Raw genomic sequence first — 13,645 nt, 5'->3', positions numbered from 1 at the left:
AGAGCAAAAGGCCCAGAGAAGAGACAGGAGAATGGATTTATTCCGGACCGGTAGGTGAATCCCACTTTACAAGCCCACTCTGCATGATATGCGGCGACTGGCTCACTAATGAGGCAAGGAAGCTTCAAAACTGCTTCGCCACATACAGACCAAGCACCCTGAGCATAAGCAACACTTTGGGTGTCATTGTCTCTCATCACTCCCAGATGAGGCCGTCTTGTACCAGAGAAACAAGCACAAGGCTCCCATTAGTTGTTATCGTGAAATAATATTTTCTTGAAAGTAAAACGTTCGTTTTTGCTGTGCATCTATATCTTACTTTGAAGGGACATGTAAATGACCAGAGTCAGGGAAACGAGAGGAGTAGAACTTAGGTATGGTTTACACGGCACAATTTTGAATTGCCAATTTTCCAAACCTCTGTGACACACGAGCCAATAAAAGTAAAACAGGTCCGATCGGTTCTTGTGTCCAACGACATGGCAGGAGTCACACACCACACATGAACCAATTCCACTCACAAACATCCCGATTAAAGTAACGTGTTTTACTAGTTACAAATACAAATGCCCCCCTAAAATAAGCCGATGCCCCCGTTAAACTCGACGCTGACGTGTTGAGATGTAAATAACTGTTTGTTCACAATTATGTGAACAATTATGTTTGTGAATTATGTTTGTGAACAAACATAATTGTTCACAAAGATAAATCATTCTCACCACTCCCTCAACGCGCACGTCTGAAAGCGTGACTACAAATTATTCCTGTGGTTCACAGAGCTGCACAATCAGAGCTAATGCGGTTTGTTTTAAACTCCTACCTTGAAGGTTCTCCAAAGACCATAATTCCTCACAGAGGATTGATGTAAATATCCATACAGGTCACCATGTGTCCAGTTTGAGTGAAAGGAGGCCTGCGCGATCCGCGCTGAGGCAAACTTAAGAGATAAAGCAGAGGCAAGGCGCAGAGGCACCAGCCTGCTCTGCTGGCTTTAAATGCATAAACTATAAACAGGGCCGTGCCGTGCAGAGACCCCTAAAAGGGCAGGTGCTCAAAAGAAAAAAAAGGGCACATCTCCCCGCATTCTAGGACAGAATATTAACAAAGCCATTCAGCTTTCAGAGTTTAATAAACAATGATAAATCATATTTTATACAAATGACATACTGCCGCTTTAATTTCACTTAGGAGACGACGGGTTAGGAGGGATGTGGCAACAGATATCTATAATTTAAATGAAAGTTAAGGTAAAACTGTGTGGACTTGCTCCAGTCCAGACAGGAGACTGTTTTTATTAACAAAGATTGTTTGAATTTCTGTCAGTGATAAATATATTGTTTTTGTTGTCTAATTGTAAAAAGAGCAAAGACAGAGAAATCCCTATAGACTCAATGGAATGATGCTAACTAGCAGGGCCGTGCAGAGACCACTAAAGGGGCAGGTGCTCAAAAAAAAGGGCACATCTAACCGCCTTCTAGGACAGAATATTAACAAAGCCACACAGCTTTCAGAGTTTAATAAACAATGATAAATTACAAAATTGTGAAATATACAATCAAAGCTAAGGTAAATCTCTATACAGAGCATACAACTATGCATATGTAAGATATTTTATTAGTAATTTCTTTCTGCAGGTCTATTTTGTTATAGGAAAGTATTGCAATATTCAAACCTGCAATTTAGCAAGATATGTAAATCAGAGCTGGTGGTTTAGCTCTGATTTACATATTTTGTCTTTACAGAATTACACTATTAAAAATATAAACAAGGGCACAATGCAACCTTTTAGTGACTGTAATCTATAAAAGAGCTGCCTGTTTGCTGCAGTGGAGATGAAGATGGTCCATTCAGGAAAGCAGAGCTGCATCAAACTTTAAGGTGGAACTGCAGAAAAAAAGAAAAAAACAAAAGCAAAAATTGAATTGTTAATGCATGTCACTATGGGAAAAGCCTACTGAGTTTTGCTTAAAACTTTTTTTAAACATTAAAACATTTAAACATAACCCTGACCCTAACCCAAAACAAACTTATTTGTGTATGTCAGAAATCTTTTCTTGATATTCTAAGTTTTTGTTTGACTCAAAGTTTTGCTTGTGATTCTCACATGACTTCATGGGCAGGACCCAAAATTGCAACAAGATTTCTGATGTGTGCAAATAAAAGTTTATGTTTGGCAAATAACTTTTTAAGTTCACAAGACAAAAATTAGTTATTTAATTAAAAAAAAGTTTTTTAAACAAAACAATTTGTTTTTAAAAAAGGAATCATTACAATTCCAAAAGTTTTGATTACAATTTTATTTTACTTAACTGAGGTTAGTTTATTTTTCACCATTGAATAATTGGGGAAAAAATTTAACTACAAACTCTGCGAACCAGACACTAAACTTAAAGTCTGGGTTGAGTTTTTTCCCCTTCATTAATGACATACATTATATCTATCATGATAATTCAGGGCGAGTTATTTTTAATTCTAAATGAATATCCTTGTTGGACTTTTATTTAAGTGCTATTCTCTTTCAAGACACATTTACCTAACGCCAGAATAAATGCAATGTACATTATGCAGCAAAGGAAATTAGAAGATCGGACATTTATCCATTATGGAGATGATACGTTTTGGACGGGCGATGTGCCTCATACACAGGGAAGAAGCTTTTTATTATCTAGCTTTGCAAACAAACTCGTTAGCTAGCAGCTAGCTAATAGCACAACAACAGCAGCCTAATGTCTGTATGATAAAAATACTGAATCGATAGATAAGAACAGTTTTTCCTCACCTGGTTGTCTCTTCCCGTTCAGTAGTTCTTCAGAGGAAGCCAGACGCAAAGGCCTGTCGGTGTCTGTTGTATTTCATTACCTCTCTGCTTAAACCGCTACTCTGTGCTGAAGCAGAAACGATACTTAAACGTTTTCCGTCATCTGACAAGTAGCAAGTCTACTCCACTTTATTCACCAAAACGTTTTTTTTATATATATATATTTCACCAAAAACTGTTCTGTAATCTGGAACATAGACATATGATCTGGATCGTCCACTATGCTGAGCTCCAGTTAGCCGCCTTATCTCACAGCGCGAGAGGCAACTGCGTCATGCGTCACGGGCAAAAGGTCAAAGGTAACAAGGTGACAGGAAGGCTTATTATGTTGTACAAAAAAATAAAATAAAATAAAATAATTTTAGTACATGTTATTATGTGTCAGAAGAGGGCTTTGAAAATAATAATACCACCAAAAAAAAGACCAAAAGGGCACTTTGGGGCAAGGAGCAAAAAGGGCAGGTGCTCAAGCACCCCAGCCCCCCCCTCTGCACGTGCCTGACTATAAACCTATCTTTTATCAATAAATGTGCTTTGCGATTGAAACTGTCAGAACAACTGAGACTTTAAGATAAAAAAAAATTTAAGTGATATATATATTTTTTCTTATAATACGCTGGGGGAAACCCTGTATGTTATTCACATATATAGCATATATATGTTATGTGATGTTATTCACATCATTCACATCCTGTACAGGTCTTGCTTTACAAACTGTATGGTTAAAAAGTTTAATTATTAGCATAATATTTAGTAATATAAGCTAAAAGACTTCCAGGACAATTAAGCAGTTAGGTTTATGTGAGAAAAGAAATCTTTTTTTTTTGTCTTACTAAACCTCCTGTCTTCATTTTCTGACAGCTCTTCCGAAGATGCCTACCATTCTGCAGGTGGTAGAGACCACAGCCACCAGTGTTACTCTAACATGGAAGTCTGGGAACGCTGAACCTGTGTCCTACTATTTGGTTCAGTACCGTTCTAAAACTTCTGGCAATGGTTTTCAGGAGATAGATGGTGTAGCTTCAACTCGCTACAGCATTGGCGGTCTTAGCCCCTTCTCTGAATACGAATTCCGTGTCCTGGCCTCTAATAGTGTTGGGCGTGGGCCTCCAAGCAGTATTGTGAAAATCCGTACAGGTGAGCAGGCACCATCATCACCACCTCTTCATGTACGGGCACGATTATTGAGCTCCACCACCATACTGGTGGAGTGGGAACCTCCTGAGGAGCCAAATGGTCAACTGCAAGGTTATCGGATCTTCTACAGTTCTGAGCCCAGTAATCCACTCAGCACCTGGCAGATACACAACACCAATGACAGCAAGTTCACGTCCATCTCAGAACTCACGCCTAACATCACTTACAGCCTAAGGATGCTTGGCTTCACATCTATGGGAGATGGGCCACTGTCTGATGTTCTGCAGTTAAAAACCCAGCAAGGAGGTGAGAGTCCCCCCATAGTAAAGCCATATCTGTCAAGTTTCCTGTTTTGGCCGGGAAACGACCGGTTTTTTACTTCCCTTTCCCACTGTACTCCCGTATTATTATTTTCCATAAATATCCTGGATTGTGTGCTGGATTGGGCCGCCTGCTCTTACATTAGTTGGTATACAATTCTCTTCCCTCAGTCCTGTCTCCCCCCATGCATGTGCTTTCAATGCTGCAATACATGTGCAGCAACAGGCAATTCAAGGTGCTTTACAGCAAGCATATAAAGCACCTTGCTCGTGAGGCAACAAAGAACAAACATGACATTTTATCAAATATCATCAAAATAATCAACAATCATCAAATATTTCAATGAAGACCAAACTTAATGTTCCAGTTATTATTAATCAAAATCCACTTTTTTGAGATTTATATTATGGTATTATATTATCACTCATCAAAAACATACTTGGTATTTCTCCAGGTAGCAATTGGGCAAGCAAGCTCCCACTTGCTATGATCTGGGCTAGCAGGAGCCTCTTTAAGTAAGAGAAGTCCTAAGATGAAACCTTTGAGCAGGGGTGAATCAAAGAAATTCTAAGTGGGGTGGCCAGAATGGATCACTATCATTTCTGAGGTGTCTCACTGGAAAACACAGGATGAGTTAAGGCACCTAAATCAGATATCAACAAGATTTGGAATGAAGGCATTGGCAGAAAAGATCAACTCAGTGTTATCTAAGTTGTTCTCCTTATAGCAATGTTTCTCAAACTTTTTCAGGGCAAGGACTACTGGTAGCACTTTATTTGACGGGGTGTGCATAAGACTGACATGATACTGTCATAAACATGACATAACAGCTGTGTCCAAATTCAGGGTCGACGTCCTTCGAAGGACCCTGTCTATGTAGGACAGGTCCTTTGTAGACCGCGAATAAACGACGACCGGAAGAGAAAAGCTGTGAATTCGTATAGATCTAGCCTTCACCAACTGTCCTCGCCCCCACTGTAGTTAAACTTATGTTGCCTAGCAACCATGACTGCATGAAGGAAAGAGCAGAGAAGAAAAAAAAAACAATGGAGCCAAAGTTTTTCAGTCATGTATTAATCTTGATTTCTGTATTATTCTAAATCAGTTAGTTTGATTCTAAAATGTTCAAACATGTATTGCATGTTTGAACATTGCAATACATGTTCAAACACGTTTGAACATGTATTGTCCATGTATTGTTTGAACATGTAGGAATAAAGGAATAAATATGAGCAAATTATTCTCCAGATTTCAGATAAGCCATTACAGTAAAATAAAACTAGTATGTCTGAAGGCTTAACTTCAATCAATCAAACCGATTTAATAAATTAAATACTGTAGTAAACCAAACATGTTACAACTAGATATTATCTGTCTGAATAATATCGGTGTTTAACTTCCACTCATTGGGGAAAGCTAGCGGGAGTTTTTAAAACAATGTGCCGGGAGTTAGGCGTTCTCTCCCGGGTCAGCTAACTGCTGGCAAGGGGAGCTGGCTGTTAACGCAGCGGGAGCAGACATGTCTGAAAATGTTGGAGCAATATTGCAATTAGATTATGTTTTGGTGAACCGACTAGATATTTGAGACTTACACACTTACATTCTCACCTAAAAATGTTGCACAAAATCACGTTGTGTCATTTAAAGTGTAATATAATAAAATAATTTGTCGCTCTTCACCGCCATTGCTGCTCCGCCTGAACGCCAGGTGTTAGGTCAATCCGCGTTTCCCCATCAGATACGGTTCCCCCTGCGTCTTCTTGCCGCTCCGCACCGCCCAGGCAGCAAAATACGCGCGTGCTTGTTATGAGCGCTGAGAAAGCACGCACTTGTTCGGCGCGCTTGTCGAGAAGGGCCTCGCTGCAGCAAACAGAAAGGGGCGGGGACGGACCACTGTCAGCCTCTTACCTTATTTGGAAATGGGATCATTGCACTCCGGAAGTGAAGGGGCGCTATTTCCTATATTATCCGCGGTCTCCCGTTTTAATTTTCTTTTTAAATCTGTGGTTTAACTTTATCTTTAGGAAGGAGTTTCACTCACAGCATGTATTTCAGCGTCTCTTTTTTATTAACTTCAGCGCAGCTCACAGCTTTTAAAAAATTCTGTAGCTTTCTGTGTACTTCTAAATCTGCTTCTTAGTCGCATCTTTTCGAGCCTGCTACTGCCTCTAGTGGCGTGGGGGTGGTAACACAACTAATATAATTATGTCACTAAACGAGAATACCACAAAATCTTTATTATTTTCTATTAATTTCGCCATTTCTGGCAACGTGAAAGACAAATTATCTTCTAAAATACCATATTTTTCTTCAGGGTGTAGAGCTAATTAGGTGACATAAACCTTTATACATTATAAATAACATCTATATATCTAAATCACTTATAAGAGGAAGAAAAGAAATAAGACATGAAAAACATTATCAACAACAATAAAAATACCATACACAAAATATACATAAGAAATTTAATTGAGCAAAAGTCAATAACAAACAAATTAATTAGGTTCATAGATGAATAACCAGGATTGTTAAACAAGCAATAATCCACATTTTTGTTTTGTTGGTAGAGTCCTATATATAGGAAAAAATATGATTAAACTATTTAGTCTTCCAAGGTGGACATTTTTCTTTGACTCTAAAACAATAAAATACAACTAATTAATAGAATCATAATACCAACAATTTGTGCATCAAGTAAACACTTAGCATGCTACAGGTAAATGTTATCATTTAATTTGGCTAAGAATAATTATTGCACTGTCAATGAATGACTTCTAATAGATGTTCTATATTTACCAGAGGAACACAATAACGCCTTCATGAGCTCAAACTGACGGAAAAAAAAGGATGGATGCTCTAAACCAGGGGTGTCAAACTCCAGTCCTCAAGGGTCGGTGTCCTGCAACTTTTAGATGAGCCTCTGCTGCACCACACCTGAATAGAATAATCAGGTCATTAAGGCTCTGGAGAACCAATCTACACAAGGAGGAGGTAATTAAACCATTTCATTCCAGCGTTTTGAACCTCTGGCACATCTAAAAACTGGAGGACAGCAGCCCTTGAGGACTGGAGTTTGACACCTGTGCTCTAAACAGTTTAGACAGAGTTGTTATTGGTTTCACCACTAGTTACCTACTTATTTTTCCAAGTATTCTTAAAAGATTGTCTCTTAGTCTGCAGCTCATGTGACCAAACCAGCCGAGGAGATGAAAAGCTAAAGCTCTCAACAGTTAAAATTTGAGATGACTTAAAACTTAAGTTAAATTTTTAAGTTTTAAATTTTAACTCATTGTTAAAATGCTAACATTAACTAGAGGTAATGTTAGCTAATGTTACCTCTAACTAACTAGAGGTTTTGCACGAGTTGCACTTGTTAGGTAACCCCAAGATCACTGGGTCTTCTTAAAAGATAGAGTGACGTTTCTTAAAAATGTAGCCAGTGTTTTCAGCAAAATTGAGCTGACTGTCCAGGAATGATCCAAGGTATTTAAAACTTGCCATAGTTTCAACAGATTGGCCATCGAGTGAAACTGGAACCACTTTCAGGTATTGTCATTTAATTACCTCTGCTTCCTTAAGAAAATTAAAAGGTATGGTGTTTTGTGAGGGACTTTATCTTTTGAGGTTCCAGTAATGCCAGAATTAATAAGACTTTGGTATTCTGATTTAGTAATGCATTACGCCACTAAAGGCAGTAGCAGGCCCGAAAAGATGCGAAAAAGGAGCAGATTTAGAAGTACACCGAAAGCAACGGAAATTGTTAAAAACTGTGAGCTGCGCTTGTTTCGGCAAAGTTGGCACACTTTCTTCACGTTTTTGCGTGAAACTAATAGTAATAATACTAATAACCAACAATAACCCACATGCAAAACAGAGAACCGAAAATCAGTAAAAGATGTTTTAATATTAAAGCACCAAAACAGTATCAGATCAGCAGATTCCACAGGGAAGCGGCAACTGGATCGGCTCACTGAGGAGGAGAGAATGAGTGATGAGTTCAATGTCTGTGGGACGTTAGAATTTTGAATGAACGGGAACGGTCTTACTTGACCAGGCGGCAGGGGAGCCGGGGTGAGTACTGGGACTTCCAGGGGTGGTTTCAGAGAGGATGATCTAGCTGCGGGACCAGCTGGTGTCCGGAGAAATCCGGCGGGGCGGCGTTGGAGGGCGGACAGGTACAAACTTCAGCTCACCGGGAGCAGTTCGAGGGAGGCAGCCAACGAGCGGTTACAGGTAGGTTAATAAACTGCGGGGTGATGTGAGTGGAGGCTCGGGCGGGCACCGAAGGGTAAAATCCAACGGCGTCACGACGGTTGGGGTACACCAGGAACAGCCAGGAGCTCAGAGCTTTGAGTGGTTAGGACCACGACGTCACAAGGAGGTATTCTGAAAATCGAGGAACACACCAAGGGTCATTGGGAGGTTCACAAGGAAATCAACAACCTGATGGCCTGAGGTACCATTACTGGTTAACACTCTGGTGACGATGTGTTGGCTGACTCCACTCTTAAGCCCCTCGCAGATGAGACGATCTCCAACAGGTGTGTAGAGTTCCAGCGTCGCCGGTCACGCCCACCAAAGATCACCCACAAGGCGCCCCCTGGTGGAAGGAGTGAGAAGCAGCGGCAAAACAAACCCTCAGCACCCAGGATCACCACAGTTTTAATGCAATTTTTAGAGCAATTTTGCATTAAGAGTGTCATTATTTACCGACTGACAACAGATTCATAACAGTCGTAGACATTCGTAAAGACTCCAAGTTCATGACATGTATTATGTCATGTTTATGACAGTGTTATGTCAGTGTCATGCACACCCCATCAATTAAAGTGTTACTGGACCACTTAACCTGAAATTCCCCCCCACATTGCCATCACGTTGAATTTAACTGAGCTATGCTTGTTTACATTTATTTAGATGACGGAACTGATTTTGGGTGTAGTTCACTTCAAAAAGCACAAACTTTTTATGATCTTATCAGTAATTACCATCAGATAAAAAAAATCTGTGACTCCTCAAACATCAAAGGAAAGTTTAATCTGGGAGTTACCTTAGTTGTCACAAAGTTAGAGAAGAAATAAAAAATGTAGAGATGATTGCTTTTAACTTAAAATGGTTGTCATTGTGTACAGGTTTTGTGATATGTTAATTATTCTTGTTAGTTAATTTTTCCATATACATGGTAATCATTCAGTTGTAATTCTTTATTAAAATAACCTTTTTTCTAACCGGCTGATATAAAGGGGCTGTCCTCTATTGTCCTCTGGTTGTTATTTTCATGCTTTCAGTTCCACTCAAGCCATCTGGTTTTGAGGCCGAGGCAGAACTGGACACCCGGATAATGCTGTATTGGCTTTGGCCTGTCCAAGACCACATCATCAGTTATGAACTAAGTTACTGGGAGGCCAACAGTCCCACAAACAAGGTAAATTTACCCAGAAATGAAATGCTGTATTTCAATGCAAAGGTTTTCATGTGTTTGAATTCATGTAAAACATACACTATTGTGCCAAAAGTATTTGCTCTCCCACCCAAATTATCAGAATCAGGTGATTCAATCACTTCCATGGCCACGGGTGTATAAAATGGCCATGCAGACTATTTTTATAAACATTTGTGAAACTATGGGTCGCTTTCAGTGAATTCCAGCGTGGAACTGTGATAGGATGCCACCTGTGCAACAAATCCAGTCATAATATTTCCTCGGCCCTAAATATTCCAATGTCAACTGTCAGCTGGGTTATAAGAAAATGGAAGAGTTTGGGAACAGCAGCCACGAAGGTCAGTGGATGCTGAATCACATAGTGTGAAGAGGTGCCAACTACTGACCTCCAAACTTCATGTGGCCTTCAGATTAGCTCAGGAGCAGTGCACAGAGAGCTTCATGGAATGGGTTTCCATGGTGGAGCAGCTGCATCCAAACCATACATCACCAAGTGAAATGCAAAGCGTTGGATGCAGTGGTGGAAAGCTGCTGCCACTGGACTTTAGAGTGGTGGAGGCGTGTTCTCTGGAGTGACAAATCGCGCTTCTCCATCTGGCAATCTGATGGATGAGTCTGGGTTTGGTGGTGGAAGCAGGATTATGGTGTAAGGTTGTTTTTCAAGAGCTGTACTTAGCCTTAGTTCCAGTGAAAGGAACTCAGAATGCTTCTCTTTGTGGAGATCTTTGTCACATCACAGCCATGGAAGCCTGTTTAGTCTGGTTACCTGCACCTCCCGATCGTCAAACTCTCTGACGTTGCTTCCTGTTCACTGCTCTAGAGGTCAGTGAAGCTGAACATTTTTAACATATCCCTCCTTCACCAGCTTTTTCACTCTCTTCTTGAGCTGTATTTGATGACCTCATCCTGAGCAGCAATCAGAGTTGGAGACTAAAATAAAATTTGTCTTTTTCTTTCTGTGTGGTTGAATTTCTGGGTCCCCACTGAGTGACCTTACAATACCAAGACATTTTGGACTATTACATGCTTTTAACTTTGTGGGAACAGTTTGGAGCTGGCCCTTTCCTCTTCTATCATGACTGTGCACCAGCACGGTCCATAAAGACATGGATGGCAGAGTCCGGTTTGTTGAACTTGACTGGCCTGCACAGAGTCCTAACCTCAACCCAATAGAACACCTTTGGTTAGGTGTTTAGATTAGATCAGAGATTGAGAACCAATCTGTGGTTGTGACCTCGCAAATGTATATCTGGAAGAATGGTCACAAATCTCCAAAAACACACTTGTAAACTTTGTGGGTAGTCTTCTCAGAAGAGTTGAAGCTGCAAAGGGTGGACCAATGTTATATTGAACCTAAGGATTAAGAATGGGAAGACACCTAAGCGAGTCAAGACAGGTGAGCGAATATTTTTGGCAATATAGTGTAATTGCTAATGTGTGTGACTATAAGCTTGCCCAAAATTTCATCAGCTCAGGTCTTTTTCTAGCTCTCCACCTTCCTCAGTATTTAAGCCTCTCATTTTTTCCCACAACTCACCAGATCCTCATGTTTACTCCCATTAATCCTTTGTGTTCTCTGCATGTCTCCTGGTCAGTTGTTTTTGGGCTCATTTTGGTCTTAGTCTGGTCTATGTGTTTTTTGTTACGCTTTTCAGTATTTTCATAATTTTTCAGTCTCTCTGCACATTTGGGTCCAACACTACAACAACAAATCATCATGTCAAAAAAACTAAAACTAAAAACTAAATGGGCACCTAACTTATTAAACGTCTGTTCAGAGAACCTCGGTGAGCTGAAATTGCATTGAAAAAGGCCAGCCTGCACAATCCTTCCTCCGTCAGACATTATTCAAAAGGTTTTTTTCTTTAGCTATATCTTTTTTCTTATCTTTTTCTAAAAACACACCAACTCTGACTAATGTGATTGCAGGCGTGTAAACTCCCCCAGTGCAAAAATCCTTTACCATCCAGCCATTTTTTTTTTTTTTTTGAAAATCAAAAACAAAAAACCCTAAAAACAAACTTCAGCCTGGGCAAAACATCCAATGCTCCCCTCTGGGTTGATTGGCTCAGAGGTGAAGGTTCTCTTTTTCTTTTAAAGTCTTCCTGCACTGTAATTTTATTTTTCCTTAAGAAAACTCCGCTGCTGGAGCAGCTCCACATTCGTCATGCATCACTCTCATAAACCTCCAGCCACCAGCCCATTTTAAAAAGCTTGAGCTAGCTGTGCAGCAGTGTTGTAGTACTCGAGATCGGTCTTGGTCTCGAGACCATTTATTGATGGTCTCGGTCTCGTCTCAGACTCGACCACATTTGGTCGCATGGGCGTAGGAAGCGGGGGGGACGCGGGGGACATGTCCCCCCCAATATTGGAGAGAGCCACATTCGTCCCCCCCAATAATTTCACTGCAGTTGCGAAGAATTTTAAAATCTTCCACTCGCGTGCTTTTATTTTGAAGGCGCATAACAGCGCATTCAGCAGAGCGCTTCCTCCCCCTCCCCCCTCTGAACGGCTCAGAGTAAAGGCAGCAGCAGACGGAGTCAGAAACTCCGTTTGAATGAGGTAAACTGTCTGTCAGGGATGTTGCCATGAATATCGCTCGTTTATAACATCTTGTTGTCAGTTTACTTTCATATATAGAACTAAATCTTTTTGGTTTAGCTGTTTAAATTCTGGAATAGTCACATGTCCAACATTTTACCACTAACTTTAACAGTTAGCTAGTCTAGTCACAATGATTTAGACTGAAACAGCAGCAAACTGAGCAACACCTGATCATACTCGACCACTTAACATGTGTTTATATATTATATTATATTATATATTTAGGAGAACAGCAGGGCTAGAATGATGTTGAAGAAAGGTGAAGAAGCTCTGGTGAGGTCTTCATTTAGTTTATTGAAATATGTATTAACTGTTTTTAATTTTTAAATAAACTAAACTATTTTATTATGAGAGGAGCAGGTCAGGGAAGACATAGGAGAGCCAGTTGGCGTTTCAGGGTGTGAAGATATAAAAATTATATTAATTATGATAGAACCAGAAAGGAGAACAGGAGGAGACTGATGTCAGGTTGATTTCTTTCAACGTTTCAATATTTTTTCATTATTTCCACACCATAAGGTTAATGGTTAGAAGACAATAAGAAAAGTGCTTGAGGAGAGGTTTAAAAATAAATTAGTGAAAATTTTTGCTACACAGTAAATAGAGTTGAGATGTATACATCTGAAAATTAAGTTTAAATTCTCATTCTGTATGATAAAAACATACTTTTTAGATTTAGTTCACATTCTGACACTGTACATTATTGTAGTGTCTGTTGTAAATACATGAATCCATGCAGGAACATCAGGCTGCAGAGAGTCAAAGGGAGGCAGAGACAGAAACACATATCTGTAGATATTTTAGTTAAATGTTTGCGGCTGAAAATGACAGGAGAAAAAAACATTTAGTCTTTTTGCCTCAGTGTTTTTCATGAATCTTTGGTAAGTTACTGAATGCAGGGCTGGAAAGTGAGACTGAGTTAACAGTGAGGAGCTCAGGTGTCTGTTAGACGTGAAAAGTATAAGTTTTGTTTATTTTGTAGATCAAACTGTTGCACTGATGTAGAGAGATGTTGAAGAAGAACAAAACTTATTTTTTTAGATTTTATTTTTGTTGGTCAAACTGCTGTATTGAGTTTAAAACTGTTGTGTCTTATTTTATGAGCTGTTTTCTACTTTGGTTTTAGAAATAAGTAGAACCTGTTCAATTGCAAGTCAATTTATATCAATGCATTTTGACCAATAAGATACATCAGAATCTGGTCGGCTCTGTGCTACCAGAGGATTTAGCTTGCTAGTTGTGAGGCAAATGCTAAAGTGAGTGTTCATCCTGGAATGACAGTCATTATACTGCATAACTTTAATCTGACTATTGGATTGTAA

At 39.7% G+C, this 13,645-nt stretch overlaps 1 protein-coding gene across 1 annotated transcript in view; it reads left to right on the top strand.

Annotated features, from left to right (window-relative positions):
* ptprfa (protein tyrosine phosphatase receptor type Fa) overlaps nucleotides 1-13,645 on the top strand; it is a 151,841-nt gene that overhangs the window by 40,756 nt on the left and 97,440 nt on the right. The window contains exons 10-11 of the mRNA XM_088005297.1: nucleotides 3,680-4,261; nucleotides 9,565-9,701. Coding sequence (XP_087861423.1) covers nucleotides 3,680-4,261; nucleotides 9,565-9,701 — 719 coding nt within the window. The remainder of the gene's footprint in view (nucleotides 1-3,679; nucleotides 4,262-9,564; nucleotides 9,702-13,645) is intronic.

The sequence above is a fragment of the Poecilia mexicana genome, unplaced genomic scaffold (genome assembly GCF_051168715.1).
Source record: "Poecilia mexicana isolate PSO_F unplaced genomic scaffold, ASM5116871v1 scaffold_4, whole genome shotgun sequence".
NCBI classification, from domain to species: Eukaryota; Metazoa; Chordata; class Actinopteri; order Cyprinodontiformes; family Poeciliidae; genus Poecilia; species Poecilia mexicana.
The sequence above is the reverse complement of the archived record's forward strand: the minus strand, read 5'-3'. Positions and strand labels throughout refer to the sequence as shown.